Source organism: Sparus aurata, chromosome 23 (genome assembly GCF_900880675.1).
Source record: "Sparus aurata chromosome 23, fSpaAur1.1, whole genome shotgun sequence".
In the NCBI taxonomy this organism is placed as follows: Eukaryota; Metazoa; Chordata; class Actinopteri; order Spariformes; family Sparidae; genus Sparus; species Sparus aurata.
In genome coordinates, this window is record NC_044209.1 from 10,167,655 (window position 1) to 10,183,532 (window position 15,878).

Consider the following 15,878-nt stretch of genomic DNA (forward strand, 5'->3'; position numbering starts at 1 on the left):
AAATCCTTTCTCACAGTACATTCTACAGTTGCATAGTTACAGTTGGAAATGCACAGGTGTAAACACATTACATTAATGTGGAAACTATTCAGTTTACTTTAGGTATCTGAGTAAACCACCAGTGATGATTGTCCTTAGTTACAGCTGTGCGACAAGTTTAACTGTCAGAGAATACTTGAGCAAGGTAAGCATATAAGAGACATGAAATGTAAGAGAGAGACACATCCTGGACTCAAATGGATTTTGTCATAGGTGCTCTTTGGATGGGATACATGTTGACATAAAAGTCACGAGAAAGTTCCAAGGAGACTTCTTGTAAAACAATTAAAATGGCTTTATTGTCACAACAAACTGTCAAACTTTTGAGACTTTGATGTAGAAAGAGACATACACAGAGACAAATGGGGGATTTGGAGATACTGTACTAGTTGTGATTATATTCATAGAAACAGAAATGATTCCATGCTGCCTTTATCAGGCCTTTTTATTCACTTATGAAGGCCTGAGGCCTTCACAGCAAAAAGTAATTAACTTAGTCGTCCAGATTGTGCACAATTTGAACTTTGCTGTACTTATGCACCCAATAAAAGGATAAAACAATCCAATGATGAGTTTTTATACGTTTATTCATATAAAAATAAGCATTATACATTTTTTTTGGCAATCCAAAAGTGACATTTATATCTGTTATTGAAAAGCCATAAACAGAAAAGAAAGAGCAGCATCACTGAAAAATTAATATATAGCAATAATTATAGTCTGTTTTATTGTACAACCTATAGTATTGAGTCTTTTATAGATCAGATGGAATGTGCCTCAGGTTATTAGCTAAGATCAGAAAAAAATGAAAATTACAGAAAGTGAATAAAATCTAAACAAATTAAAGTTTTTATTTGACCCTTTTTCAGCAAGAGACAATTAACATTCCCTGCAGAAATTACGTTTTGGAATGTAACTTACAGGCAGTGCTCTAAACATTCACATGCCACCTGCTGCACTTCCCCATGCACCTCCTCTATGTCCTCCATGCCCAACACCACCCCTCTGGGCACACCTCTTCCTTCTGCTACCCCTACCACCTCTGAGGGACTCAGCACCCGGTTCCACACTTTGAACCCTGCCACCTGCCCAGCAAAACCCTCGGTAGGGTCAAACCCTCCACCAACAGTGTCCTGCTCCTGGCCCAGCACCACCGATCCACCGCCGGGAATCTCCCAGCCCTTCCTGAAGTTGGAGCCTGAGGAGGTGAGGCGTCGGTCACTGTAGTACCAGAAACGTCCCTGGATGGAGGACCACACGACGCAGAGGTGGTGCCAGCGGGCGTCCAGGATGGAGGACACAGGGAGACGGCGATGGACTGGGTCTCCAATGACAAAGTCCAGGGAACGGGAGAAGGAGGAGGCGTAGGAGGGTGGTGTGAATGGAGAGGAGGAGGGGTAGGACGGACGCGAAGGTGAAGAAGAGGCAGAGGAGGATGAAGATGAGTTGCGCCCATACAGAACTAACTGGTTATCATTGTCGTCTGTGGCATAAGAGAGCAGTGTGCCGACATGTGAGGCCTCCACACGGAGCCACAGACACACAGAGAGTTCAGGAAGGTCGGGAAGAGTCGAAGAGAAGGTTACGTAGTTCTCTGCTGAGGCCGAGGGGAACAACAGCATGGAGTCCACATTACAGACTGCAGACAGAAGGCAAGAGAAGATAAATTCAGTGCGATGCTAAGTCTAATATCCCTGGTACAACAAAGACACTGTAGAGGCACTAGCTATTACTTACTGGTTGCATGCTTTTTGCGAACTGGTTGTGCAGGGATCTTCTGTCTCACCGGAAGCTGGAGGAGGTTATGGAGCACTGAAGACTCCACCTTTGTGTTTCTCTCTTCCTTGTCTCCTTCAGCCCATGTGCTCACAGGGCTGGGCTGATAAGACTCAGACTGTGGCCGAGGGAGAGCCTCTGAAGCCCGGGGCTGTGGAGCCTCCGGGCGGGTCCTGCCCAGTCTTCCTTTGGTGGGTTCAGGATGGGTCGGAGCCTGGTAGAGCGGCTGGGGCCAAGAAGAACTTCTGTTGTGTAACTGATGGTGTCTCTGATGATATAATTGAGGCTGTTGGAGCTGGGGTTGGATATGGGCCTTAGGATAAGCCGCAGCCTCCTGCCGGACAGGATAGGGTCTTGTCTGGGCCGGCTTTTGGATCTGTGACTGGGGTCGGTAAGGCTCAGGCTGGGGGAGGTAATCTGTGGGTGTCTGCTCCAGGGTCATTGCTGCCTGGTATTGATGGGGCTGTTGGGGGTTTCTGCTCTGAGCTGTGCCCTGTGAGTGATTATCAGTTTGGGAATAGCCGATACCTTCCTGCCTCGGTTGGGGATGTCCATCCAGAATCCTTAAAGTCTTTACTCTTCTATGTGTCTGGCTTCGCCTGCGTGGTTCATAGTATTCCTGTGGTGTGATGTCAGAGTTAAGGGGCTCTCCCGCCCTCCACAATCCTCTGGGTTTCCCTTCTCCATTTAGCTGCAGGACCTCCTCCAGTCGGCCCTCCAGTCGGGTCACACGCAGAGCCTGACTTTTCAAGGATTCCTGCAACCCTTTTAGGCCAATGAGCAGCTCGTCACGCTGGGCCTGAAGGGCAGCCAGCCTTTCCTCTTGGCTCTGGAGCTCCAGGGTGAGGTTGGAGAAGTCCTGATCAGGATCAGGCTTCTGTTTCTGGGCATGGCGGCGGTTCTCCCTCATTGTCCTCTCCATCAAAGCTACACGACCCTCTGTCCGCTTACTCTTCTTCTCGAGCTTCCTGCTCCACTCTCTGGGGATAATAGTCAGTATGAGAACACATTTGTTTAATTTCTGTATCCCTGCTGTTGAAAAATGCATTAAGTAGTAAAATCAGGCCTGACACTGGTGGACTCAGGGAGGGTGCAGGGGCTGTTCTGTAAATCATTATTTCCCAACCCCTCAAAAAGAACAGATGCTAAAAGGAAAAGCCACCCACTCAAAAATGTCTTACTAGAAGCGATCCTGAAGTTTGACAATGCATTTACTGTACATTCTGTTCTTATTTCATGTGTAATGGTCCGATCTAAATGAGGTAATTTTCCAAACCGGTCAACATTAAACTGGACTTAACTGTTACATTAAGTTGTGTTCTCTCTCTACTCTGCCTAATACATCTCAACCCACTCGACTCTGCACCCGTATTTACAGTGAACCTTTAGTATTTGTACCCAGGCTCTAACCTGAGACCTTCAGTCTCCTGAGTTGTGCTCTGCCTGAGGTGATCAAGCTCTTGTGACATGTGGTGCAAGTTGTCACTCAGGGCCTGAACACGGCTCCCAAGCTCTCCCGAGGAGTTTCTGTTCTGGTTCAGGGCCAACATGTCCAAGCGGGCCTGGGTCAGCGCCTGGAATTGCTGGAACTGTCAAAAAACAGAAATGTGTTTTCACAAGTTTTTCTGCAGCTGTTTGGTCACTGATTTGAGGGTCAGGAAAATTCCTCAAACCCCCAGAAGAAAAAACACATTACTTATCTGTGATGACTTTCCCTCTTGAACAATCATCATTGTTGCAAAGAGTTTTTCCAACCATTTCAGTTATCTGCTATTCATTTACAGAATGACTAAAATCATATCTGCCCAACAAAGGCAGGACAGAAGGAGTGAAGTTGCAGAAAAGGGGTTAGAAGTTAAAGTTTTTTCGCTAAACTGTGTAACAACGAGTTACAATCCTGAATTTAAGCTTTATGAGACTAATTATTCATCACTATCACAGACCTTAAGTTACACAAAACACATAAAAAAACATTTCAATATGTGTCAGAATGTTTTTTATATTAGTCCTTGCTTTTGCCCAGCAAATCTTTACCTTTCTATAGTAGGATATACTGTTTTTATAGACTGAAAGTCAGATTGGGGAGGTAAATACACTTTGACTTAATATGTAGGCATAATTATTGTGTTTTGTCTTTGTAGGTCAGATATATCAAAAATTTTTAAGAACTATAGTCTAGAGACTCTAGTTTAGTCTGCTAAAAAATTGAAAGTCTACAACTTTGTATAGCCCTTTATTGTAGTAGTTCATAATAATATCCCCGTTGTCTCACTGTTTGTTGTTTTATTGAAATCCTAGTGAGCTTTTTAAAATGGTGCACGCATTTACAGAGTTAAATGCTATGGGGAAGTGCAGCAAACTCAGAATTGCAGTGAAAAACTAATTCAAAAGCAAATAAAAACATATGTAATAACTTATTGAAAAGCATAAAATAAACCCAGCAACTGCAAATCATACAATTTTACAGAAGCATGATTTATATGAACAGCATAACAATCATGTATATGGAATGGAAAATAAATGGATTCAACCTGACCTGCTCGTTGAGACGTCGTAGTTTCTGGGACATGGGATCGACTCCCTGCACCTTATCTGACTGAATTTGCAACAGAAGCATGTAGACCAGGATCAGGGGGCAGTGGCTTGATCTCAGGCTGCCCATGGTGTGCTGGAGCTGGGATATATGCAGCCGGGAGCCCAGATCCCTGTCTCCAGAACTGGTGATGAAGGAACAAATAGAGGAGAGAGGGAGACATAGCTGAAAAAGGTTGGTCTTGGTACACACTGCACGCACACAATAAACATGTATGCACCCACACAAAACACAAAAGCACACCCACAAGCTGGGACAGGAACACACTTTCCATTTTCCACAACATCACTGGGGACCCCAGAGGAAATGCAGATGGGTTTAACAGGTAGTCAGCTTCTCTCCGCCTCTCTCTCACTCTCCTGCAAGAGCAAACACAAAGAAAAGAAAGATGAACTACTTTAAACAATCTACAGACTGATGACCAGTGTTGATTTAAATGTAGACTGTTCAGAGGTGATCTTTGTCATTATATTTGTTTGTTGCTCCACTTTCAGTTAACTGGATGGAAGTTTTGTTTCACTAAAAGTTGGCAATACTTTCCTGTTGGATGAATGATACAAAAGGAGAACTCTGACATGAAAACATCGGGTTATAATGCAAGTGTGTGCTTTTATTTGTGCGTGTATGTGCGTGAACTTGTGCATACGTTGATACAGCTGCAGTAAATCTCATGATGCGTGGGCTGTTGGAGAAGCAGCCTGTACTTTCCTCTTCACTTTACTCAACTGATTGGGGATCTGGCTCTCTTCTTCCTCTTCTGCTTCCTCTTTGTCTGACCCAATCCAGGAATCATTTAGATCCCTCCCTTCTGCTTTCTACTCATGACCGAGTTTCAACACTCTGGCTTTGTTGTACCGGGATTTAAAATGTCATCATTGACTACATCAATCAGAGGATATCTTTTTTTAAAAGTAAGTGTGCATGTGTTTGAGTCGGGATTCTGTGACTGTTTTCCTTCCACAAATCGATATAGTTTCGAATGGTTGTATCTAGGGTAGAGAGGCCACACATGGGATGATAATGCTTAACTCAAAGTCAAACTGAGCAGATTAAAAAGTCATTTTTTAATCTTTACTTACTTTAATCGTTACTACATTTACTAAGTGTATTTTATTCAAAATGTTCAATAATTCACACAGCTAATTCCAGTTGAATTGCACATGTGTAAACACACAGTTCTCAGTTTCACTTTCACTATGACCTCTTGACGGGAAGCCAGCCTTAGTCTGTTATTTTCTGTCTGTCAGCTTGGAAAACACGCGCTGTCCACAGGAGGGTCAACATCATCACTTGAAAAGGGATGGGGTTTGGAATGTGTTGGGTGTTTTTTATCGGCTTGTCCTCACTGGCTTGGTTTCATTTTCTTCCTCGTCTGTGAATAAGGATCACTTTTGTTGGAAGCTTCGTTGGAGCTTTAGAGACTTTTCCTCGTGCTGTGTTTTTTGAGTTATGAATCAGACAGATCCTGCCGCAGACATGGACGAAGAGACCCCCCTGCTGAACAGAAGACCAGCATCATCCGAATCCAAGGTTGGAAACATTGCACTTGTTTTAAATGATCTCTAAATCTCAACAATAGCTCACAGATTTAGTCTGTGGTTGACTGATTATATATGAACAAAAAAGATAAATTCTAAATTTTTTCATTTAGTTATTGTGAGGATTCCTGATCAGGGTCCAGTTCCACAATGATACACCAGACTGATCTGTACTGTAGTGTTCACAAAACAATAATAATAATCCTAATTCCTTTATTGATCAAATTTCAAGTGTAAAATTTTCAATAGAAATAATATAATTCAAATAATCAAACTGAATTATGATCATTTTAACATCTCAAACATATGTCTGAAGCAACCAGAACAAACAAAGGAATTAGAATGATATGAAATCAAACCTGTGGTCTTTTCCCATTTATTTAAGATGTTTGAAAAGCTTTCTTGTTCGTTGTTATCTTAGAAAAAGCCCAGCCTCACTACCCCAGGATACCTCAGAGCTGAGAGCCATGTTTGCATCAATCAGTGACACCTGATTGACCAACCACACCAAAATGATCAAGCCTGAGCATGCGAGCTCTGCTACAGGTCTGCACGGCTCTGAGATTTTATACTACTGTGTTTTTATTTAGCTGCCCGTCGGTAAAATATCCTATAACTGTTAAATTATTACAGAATACATTTTTATTGAAGTAGGTGAAGGGAGCTAAGTGACTGCTCGGTCAACGTCAGCTGTAAAAAAGAAAAAAAAAAAGAAAAAACAAGGCAGGAAATTTGAACTCAAGGGTTTAAGTCGTGAGTCATGCTGTGGTCACACAGCTACATGGACATTCTCCCCTCATTACTGACCCGCAGAAATGCCTTTTAATAGATCCTACAGTCTGAATCGCATTTAATCAGGCATGTCTGAGGAGCGCTATGCAGTTTTGGGGGAAGACAGTTTAATCAGGAGAGAAAAACCTCCACTGACTGATTTTTCAGTCACTGAATGAACAAACTGACCTTAAAGGACAACACAGTTTCATACTGTTTTACTTTGTTTATATGTGGCGGACCCTGCCACCTTTCGAGCTTCGAACAGTGTTCTGGGGACCTTATTTTCCTCTGAGAACAGCTTGTTTATTCTGAGCTTGTATTATTACATCATCCATATTGTAAGTATTAAAATCCTGAATTTGATTTTGTTCTCCAAAACTACACAGTGCACCTTTCAAGGTAAATGACAAATGTAACTTTTTTAACCCGTACAAAAGAACAACTGCTGATGTTGATCAGCAAAGGCATAAAAATGTTGGGTTGTCACCTCCTATAATTTGGCAAGCATTGTGATGGTGAGAAATCTGTTTATAGCTTGTTTAGTGATGACCCCAATCATAACTGACCTGTAGGATCGGTGGTCCGACTGATTCTGCTATCACACTTTGAAACTTCCCCTTTTCTTATTTCTGGTACAATATTAGTCTTTACTGCTAAGAATTTGATGAGTTCATTTTGGGGTTTTCTGCGGGTTTACTTTAAGTTGACCTGGAAACAATACAACACATTACTTCTGTGCAATAAAAGACTTGACTCTGGAATCTATCAGGCACCAAGTGCATATCTTTTTAATCTTTTAATCACTCCAATTTATTTCTATGGAAACAATAATATAATGTTTCCTTTCTATTCAAAAGAAGGATTTATTTTTTAAGAGAAAGCAACTTTTCGATCCCAAACTTGCCTTTAACCCAGACGCTCTGTCAGAGAGCAGCACTGAATCATAAAATAGAATTACTGTGTACTGTATGTAGCTTTAACTGGTCCACATCCTTCCACACTAGATCAGCAACTCCAAACTGTTCCTGGCTGTCTTCTCGGCCGTCCTGGGGAACTTCAGCTTCGGTTACTCCCTTGTCTACTCATCCCCGGTACTGCCAAAGCTCCAGAGCCCTGATGCCGACCCCAGGCTCAGAATGGACCCGAAGCAGGCTGCCTGGTTCGGCTCGATCTACGCACTGGGCTCCGTAGCGGGCGGGCTGGGAGCCATGCTGCTCAATGACTTGATTGGACGGAAACTGAGCATCATGGTGTCAGGAGTGCCGTCGACTATTGGGTGGGTCTCAGTAACAACACACAGCACTTTTTACACCACAGTAGGGGTAGGGCAGATTATCGGCCCTGGATGATTATCTGGCTGATTTTTTACAAGTACTGGTATCGCTGATTTTCTGTCAAATTGACAAAGAAATGAACTAATTCAAGAATGTGAATGCTACTTTGGCTGTCACGCAGCATCATCACACACATCGTCCCACCAACAACACTATCTGGTTGGTAACAAGATTGGTTGCACTAAATAATATTAATCTGCGAAGTAACTAGTAACTAAATGTATAAAAAAAATGATGTGGAGAGGAAGTTTAAAGTAGCACAAAATCAAAAGTATCAAAGTAGAGTACATAAAAATTGTACTGAAGAACAGTACTTAAATTTTGACACAGAGTTGGATTTTTATAGTAAATGAATATTGGTCCCAAATATCATAATTACCATAATTTCAGTCTCCTTGATTTAAAATCATCGGTATCAGTATCGGCCCTAAAAAGCTATACCGGTCGACGCATACTCCATGAGATATATTTGACAAAAAAGTAATAACACATTGCCTACACCTCAGGCTGATTAGCCGTGTAGTCTTAAGTAAGTCTTCTGGGAGTGACATGCCAGTTAACTCTTTGAAGTGATGAGAAAGATAGCAGCGTGCCTCGCACTAAAAGGTAGAGTGCGCCCAAAAAAAATCCACAGGATAATTGAGATGTCAGTCAGGTTTATCTGTGTCAGCCATGGGTTTCATTCAGTCACAAAAAAAAGTAATGATCACTTGCAAATTATAAACTTCTGAATAATAACAATAATGTGTAGTTGGAATCTGCAACCAGCTATACCATTATTGTTTGGCTCAAGCACTCTAATGCATATGTAATAAATGACGACATAACACTAACAGCATCCACTCTGCATGTTTTTGCTGGATTTAGTGGAATTTATGTGCAGAAATGCAATATGATATGGACAAAAATGTAATATAATGTAATTATTTTCGGTGGACATGAACGTGTTATCACCTGAAACAGCGACTCGTTGTGTTTTCATTTCCCTTGATTAGAATGAGCCTTTTATGTACGGAGGAAGGCAGTCCTCTTCATTGGGTCGGCCATGTTGCACTTCTACGTTTCTACAGAAAGCCCGGAACGGACAAACCAGAGAGTGGCTCTAAAGAGGGCCTTTTGCATTATTAGTCATTTTACTACTAATTTAAGTAAAGCATCTGAATATATGGTATAATTCTACAGCATAGTCTGTATTTTTACAGACAACAATAGGCTACAAGCTGTCACGTACCTTTTTTGTCTGAGCTGTTCAATAAAAATTCTTCGACATCATTTTTGGTTATTTGAACATTCTTGGTCTTGTTTATAAAAGTCTTTCTAATTATGTCAGAAAACCCAGAGAACTGAGCTGTATGTCTAAAACAGCAAGTGGTTTGAAAAGGGCAAAGTTCATTAATGGTACTAACTTTACTGACCCTTCTGTATTCTGAATAAACTGAATGATATATGCCGTTAGATCCAGAGGTGGGTCATGATGTGTATGTAGTAGCCTGCATGTATTGTTTGTTTTGTATGTATTCATACTATATGTGTGTCTCAGGTACATGATACTTGGAGGGGCTTCGGACCGGTGGATGCTCCATGTTGGTCGTTTCCTCACAGGAGTTGCTGGCGGGATGACCGCAGCATCCATTCCTGTAGGTTACCATGGTTACAGAAACGTTCCTCAACCTATTTTACCCTTTTTTCTCTAAAACAAAACAATTTTACCCATATCCAATGATCCTGAAAACAATTGTGTAAATAGTATGGTATTATTTCAGATGTTTTCACACCTATATTAGCCAGAATTTAAACTACATGTCTCAATGTGACTGAATTTGTGTCCTTTGTGTGTTTATGTCACAGGTTTACATCTCAGAGATCTCCCACAAAAAAGTGAGAGGAGCGTTGGGCTCCTGCCCGCAAATCACTGCTGTGTTTGGGTCCTTGTCCCTCTACGCCCTGGGTAGGAACATACCAATACTGCTGAGTTAAAATAGCACAACATTTTATGTAATCTATGTTAAACCAGTTTTCTGCCAGAATAAAAAAAAAACACACTGTCAAATTGCAAAATAAGCCCAGAAATGCAACAGCTTCCATAGACCACAATGCAATATTGTCATGATCTCAATATCAACTATCATGTACAGGTCTGGTGGTATCGTGGCGGTGGCTGGCAGTGGCGGGGGGGCTGCCAGCGGTGCTGATGGTTGTGCTGCTGGTGTTCATGCCCTCCTCCCCAAGGAGGCTCCTCTCTCTGGGCAGAGAGCAGCAGGCTGAGAAGGCCCTCCGCTGGCTGAGAGGAAAAGACTACGACACACAAACTGAGCTCCGAGACATACAGGTAAGAGTCACAAAACAACTACATGTGTCTCTAGTGGTTTACCTTTTTGAAGCAAAGAACTTTTTTATTTGAGTTTTATAAATACATTTTTAAAAGTATGTTTATCTGTGTGTCTCCCAATACAGCACAGCATCAGCATACAGGGTAAAGTCACATGGTCGGAGCTGGCCACACCCATCTTCTACCGGCCAATCCTCATCGCAGTGGTGATGCGTTTCCTGCAGCAGATGACCGGCATCACACCCATCCTGGTCTACCTGGAGACCATCTTTTCCAAATTCAATGTCCCCCTGGAGCCCAGGTTGGACATCTACTCTATTTATCTGTATCTATTATTAGATATTAATAGTCTTTTTTTGGTTGTTTTCATTGTTTTACTTTCAATCATGTCATTAATCATTCATTTTAATCATGCAAAATTTGCGGAATATTTACTTTTTAATGACGCAAGTGTATTTATCTGCCCTCAAGCAATGTGCAAAACACAAATTTCACGGTGTTTGCTGTGTTAATTAATTGCATTTTGCTCCAAATTTTGACCCATCCATGTTCTATGTCTGTCAGGTACGATGCTGCCCTTGTGGGTGTGGTCCGCATCATTTCTGTTGCCATTGCAGCTGTTTTAATGGACAGGGCGGGACGCAAAGCCTTGCTGTACACGTCAAGCATGCTGATGTTCGTGTCCAGTCTGACTCTGACCATGATCTCCCACACCACAGCTTGCCCTCCAGGTCCCGTCCCTCCTAATGGCACTGTGAGTCTGGACTACAGCCTCCAAAGTGACGGTGGAAACATCGCAGCAGGCATCATCCCTGTCATTAGCACCATGGTGTTTATATTTGGTGAGTTTTGCCAGCGAGTCATGTTGTTGAAAAACCATGCTCTGAAATATCTTGATTGGGCCCATTGCCAGGAACTTTACTTCAGATATTTATAGTCTGATTTTGTCGAAAGTGATCTTTTTTGATAATAGAACAGGTCTAGGTGGTATATAAACACCTTAAAAATATAAAAACAAGATGGAGAAATGCCCTATCCAGATGTTGAAACATGTTGGGCAGTGCCTGCTCAGGCCTGTGAGAGCTGACCAAGCAGAGCAGACTGGGTTTTCCAAGAGGGCAGTTGCATGGGAACATCAATTTTTTAAAAAAAGAAAAAAACACTATTGCTAAGTGTGAGCCTTTTTGCATACTAAAATTAGCATTTTCAACGCAGCTTTTGGTCCATTACAGCTACATTGTCCATTACAGCTCAAATTGACAATGTAAGCACAAACAAGCACAAGTGTACAGTTAACTTGTTTGTTGGGCAAAGATTTGAAAACCTGTCAGGCTTGTGTCTTTGTATATAACAAAGCTGCTGCGTGTCTTGTTTCAACATGTTAAGAACTGTTATGTCCTCAGGTCATTTTATTATACTTAGCTCAGCATCACTAACTGCTTTCTGTTACACATCAGCGTCCTCATGCTCAGAAAACCTGTCTCTGCCTGTGTAGTTAAATTGGTTTCAATTATATTCTCACACCTTACTTAATTGGGAAAGCTTTTCAGACTTACAATGGGGTTATGTAGTGCTTTATTGCTAAAAAATGTCATTTTGGTACCTTTTTCATACAACATGAGTATTTTTAGTCAATTAAAAAAATGCACCTGAATCTGCACGGTGTGACCGTGCCCTAAAAGCTCTCCAAGTGACATTTTGTGCTTTAATTGCACTGTGAAATCACCTGTCTGACATGCGCTGATCGCTTTGTCATCAAATCGCTTTGTTGTTGGTTGTCTCCTAGGATACGCCATGGGATGGGGCCCGATCACCTGGTTGCTGATGTCAGAGGTGCTGCCACTGGCTGCCAGGGGCGTGGCTTCGGGTCTGTGTGTGACTGTCAGCTGGTTGACGGCCTTCATGCTCACTAACGTCTTCACCATCCTGGAGAACCAGTACGGCCTGTACGTGCCCTACCTGTTGTTTACGGTGGTGTGCGTGCTCTGTCTGCTGTTCAACGCCGTGTGCATCCCAGAGACGCGCGGCCGCTCACTGGAGGAGATCGAGAACTATTTCAGGACAGGACGCACGTTCACCATCAACCGGAGTCCTTCCACTGCACAGTCGGGCTGAGGCCTCAAGATCCATTTTATAAAAGAATGAATTACTCCCATGGGTTAGGGTTAGGTTAGTAAAACAGCTGCTGTAAAGTGATTTTTTTTATTTAAAACATAACCATCAGCCTTAACAGTCTGAGGGCAGAGGGTTTTTAACGAACAAAATATAAAGCCCTCTGAGAAAAGGACTACAATAATTACTGAGCACATATGGAGCGATATACAGCTGAGTTCAGCAGACTGAGAACAGTTACTGCCTATACATCTCACTGACAATCATGTTATAGATAATTATATTTGTATATACAGGCCTACATGTTAATTTCTTTCTCCCCCAATGATGTAACACAATATGTATTCAGTCCAAGGTTATTGTAATTAACTTACCTCAAACCAAAAATTAAAACTAGCTATGAAACTAGCTAACTAGCAACTTAACAAATTTAACATGAAAATATACAGTAAATGCCATTAGTTTTATTTTTTGCAAATTAAGTCAAAGATGTCAACACAACAAGAATGAGGAGAAATGGATCAATATGTTTGTTGACACCAGGATGTCTACATTACTGTGGATTACATTCCCTCCCAAAAAAAGAAAACTGACATCGAAGCTAATAATAAATACAAAAACGTAATATTTATAGACAAATAAAAACTAAACTGAAACAAGCAAACCAACACTGCCTACAAACTGAAGTGAAACTGACTTGAAAACCAAAACAGTTAAAACAAAACAAAAATAAAAATGAATGAAAAATAAAAAAAATACAACCTACATTACGCTTGTTGCCTAAACACCACCATTGTTTTCAATTAGTGTGTTCTTTAACATGTATTTCTACTATAGTGACACTCTTCTGATCATATCACATACCTCAAGTTTATTTTGCATTAGTTTAACCGTGTAGCTGCTTTTCTCCTGAGCTCTTACAATCTATTAAAAACACCTTTTATCATTGATTTTTTTTTTTTAAGGTTGGAGGGTGTCACCTACATAGACACCATGATCAGAAAAAATCCAAATCCACTCCAAACAAGACAACTGAGTGCTTTTGCTGAGTTTGACTGGCTGTGCAGAGACACTGCAGCTGTTTCAGGTTATATTGTGAATGTTTTATTGATTCACAGCAGATTTCAACACATCAGCTACATGATCTAAATAGTCCATATCTATTATACATAAAAACAAAAAACTTAATATATACTGTATATAAGTAGAAGATATTCATCTTCTTCTCAGGGCCTAAAAAACAGGACTGAAAGTGGTGCTGCCGGCATACAAGGGTGGTTCAGCAGGCCAGGTCACATGCCGCAATGTGCCCTCAGCGTCGTAGGTTTGAGTCTGACTCACATCGGGGTCACTGCCACCCTAACCTCCTGTTGTCTGGTATCTTCACAGAATTTAAGGTGGCTAAATCACAGCAGCTAACAGATGGATGACTAAGATGTGTCTTTGTGCGTGTGACTGCACCCTACTACAGCAGCATGTTTATCAGATGCTTTATAACACATTTGGTGTGGGAATCAGATTGTTGATAACCAAGCTAGCCACTATGTTATCTAACTGAAGCTATAATCATTTATTTAGCTGAGACTAATAGAAAGATGTTGACACACTGTTAAACTTGTTCTTTAGGAACAGGAAACCATTAATCAGCTCCTTAGGCAGGACACATGCCTGAAATGATCACTGAAGTAATACCTTAGGGCGACAGCCATAAACACATGCACATATTACTGAAAGATACATGTTTGTGTGGCAGATGTTCATCTCTTGAGTTGATTGTGTCTGCTTGTTTGCAATGCTGGTGCAGCTGAGCTGTGTGTCGACCTTACATCAAGTATGAATCCATTCTGTCTGAGAATTTCTTTGAAAATCACATTTGTCCTTTTTCAAAAAAAAATATGTTAAACACCATTAAAACTGCACAGTTTGGTGTCTTATTTCCTTTCCTTTTTATAAAAAGCAAGACTGATAAGTTCCAACAAAAATGGTTCAAAAAGAGCTAGTCTTCAGTCTTTTATTAAAGTCATCCACTCTTTAAAATATTTACAGGCCTCTTTCCACATTGTTGAAAAATCAAAATTGAAAACATTATTGACTAACTACACAACACAAAATGTGTATCCATTCAAATACAGCAGCATGTTCACACTGTTCTGCACATCAATGGGTTAGAGAACTGAGACTGGTTAAAGACGTAAACTAGGTCATAGATAGACAGTCAGATGTATAAGAAGAGAGCCAGATAGCAAAGACAGCCTTAAACTTCCGTTCACTCAGTATTTATATACCTGCTGAGTCATAGCCTATTTTTATTTTTGTGAAAATACACACCTCCTCCAATCTCCTCCCTCCAACTCTCTATCGCTACCTGCCTGCTGCCTTCAGTGGGTGTCGTTTTTTTCTCCACTGTCATTCAGAAGATGCTTTACTGTATTGTTAAAATGAGTCTAGCCAGATTGAGGTCAGACTTATGATAGTACGTTTAATACGTTTAATTTATATACTGTTTTTAATGATACTCAAAGACACTTAATATATAATCATATTATAAAAGGAAACAACATGTGAAGAACACATGGAAAAAATGAACAACACCTTTAGAGATTAAAACCCAAATATTGTTGCATTTATGGAGCCTGTCTAGAAATTGTCCTTTAATTAATTTATTATATGTCATCATTGGACATTGTAGTCATTTTAAATTATTTGTGCATTTGTGTTCATCAAATATATCAGTGTTTCTGTATAACTGCTTCCTGATGTCTAATGTAACATAATTTTATGAATACCTCAAACAATTACTTTTTGTTTTTTGGTCAGCACTTGAATTCTGTATCTGCCAAAAACAAAGTCAGGTAACCATTTTACAAAAAAATTAAATAAAACTAAAGAGAAGAAGAAAACCCTAAGTTGTGATTTCTCTGCCTCCTAAATAAGAAGGTGTACCACAAGGCTCATTACTAGGACCATATGAATACTCGTTACACATGTGTGGTGTTCACCTCAATTGTTATGCAGATGATACTCAACTATACCTTACAAGTAAGATAAATTATATCATTTGAATTTCTGCCATAAAACTGATATATGTTTTGATTAATAAAGAGTCAAGCAGTTACTCTGTATTCAAAGAAAACTCAAAATGATATTTAGTCCGATGTTCTACTTTAAGTAACTTTCTAAGTAACATTACTAAAATTAGACTGATTATGTTTATTTCTGGCACAGAGAGAAATGTAAGCAATGATCATTTCTCACCTGATTACTTATTGGATTAAATAGTTATAGTTTTCTTGTTTTTAGCTACACTTAGGGTCGTTATCAGATAATTTGACGATTAATTCTTACATGTATTTGTGGTTTCGGAAGACATATAGATGAAACTC

The 15,878-nt window shown here is 40.6% G+C and overlaps 2 protein-coding genes across 3 annotated transcripts; one reads left to right on the plus strand and one right to left on the minus strand.

The window, feature by feature from the left end:
• Positions 1 to 375: 375 nt before the first annotated feature.
• Positions 376 to 4,565, minus strand: ptx4 (pentraxin 4, long). The gene is made up of 4 exons (XM_030406851.1): positions 4,352 to 4,565; positions 3,226 to 3,404; positions 1,777 to 2,795; positions 376 to 1,678 (listed from the first exon to the last, which is right to left on the minus strand). The coding sequence occupies exons 1-4, from the start codon at positions 4,475 to 4,477 to the stop codon at positions 957 to 959; spliced, it is 2,046 nt and encodes a 681-aa protein (XP_030262711.1). The 5' UTR covers positions 4,478 to 4,565; the 3' UTR covers positions 376 to 956.
• Positions 4,566 to 5,215: 650 nt separating this feature from the next.
• slc2a6 (solute carrier family 2 member 6) lies at positions 5,216 to 14,429 on the plus strand. Of its 2 annotated transcripts, XM_030406659.1 has the most exons (9): positions 5,216 to 5,319; positions 5,856 to 5,938; positions 7,725 to 7,996; positions 9,595 to 9,691; positions 9,903 to 10,002; positions 10,190 to 10,383; positions 10,509 to 10,684; positions 10,948 to 11,225; positions 12,170 to 14,429. In XM_030406659.1, the coding sequence occupies exons 2-9, from the start codon at positions 5,858 to 5,860 to the stop codon at positions 12,496 to 12,498; spliced, it is 1,527 nt and encodes a 508-aa protein (XP_030262519.1). In that variant the 5' UTR covers positions 5,216 to 5,319; positions 5,856 to 5,857; the 3' UTR covers positions 12,499 to 14,429. The 2 variants fall into 2 exon arrangements, with proteins under 2 accessions (XP_030262519.1, XP_030262518.1); XM_030406658.1 differs by lacking the exon at positions 5,216 to 5,319 and having other exon boundaries at positions 5,338 to 5,938.
• The last annotated feature ends 1,449 nt before the right edge of the window (positions 14,430 to 15,878 follow it).

What these genes read in the sequence shown, in the direction of transcription:
- slc2a6 (XM_030406659.1), top strand. Translation starts at nt 5,858, where the DNA reads ATGAATCAGACAGATCCTGCCGCAGACATGGACGAAGAGACCCCCCTG. An exon ending in GGAGTGCCGTCGACTATTGG is followed by an intron (nt 7,997 to 9,594) that starts GTGGGTCTCAGT and finishes TGTGTGTCTCAG; the next exon opens with GTACATGATACTTGGAGGGG. An exon ending in CACCATGGTGTTTATATTTG is followed by an intron (nt 11,226 to 12,169) that starts GTGAGTTTTGCC and finishes GTTGTCTCCTAG; the next exon opens with GATACGCCATGGGATGGGGC.
- ptx4 (XM_030406851.1), bottom strand. Translation starts at nt 4,477, where the DNA reads ATGGGCAGCCTGAGATCAAGCCACTGCCCCCTGATCCTGGTCTACATG. An exon ending in TACGACGTCTCAACGAGCAG is followed by an intron (nt 3,405 to 4,351) that starts GTCAGGTTGAAT and finishes GTTTTTTGACAG; the next exon opens with TTCCAGCAATTCCAGGCGCT. An exon ending in TCGCAAAAAGCATGCAACCA is followed by an intron (nt 1,679 to 1,776) that starts GTAAGTAATAGC and finishes TTCTGTCTGCAG; the next exon opens with TCTGTAATGTGGACTCCATG.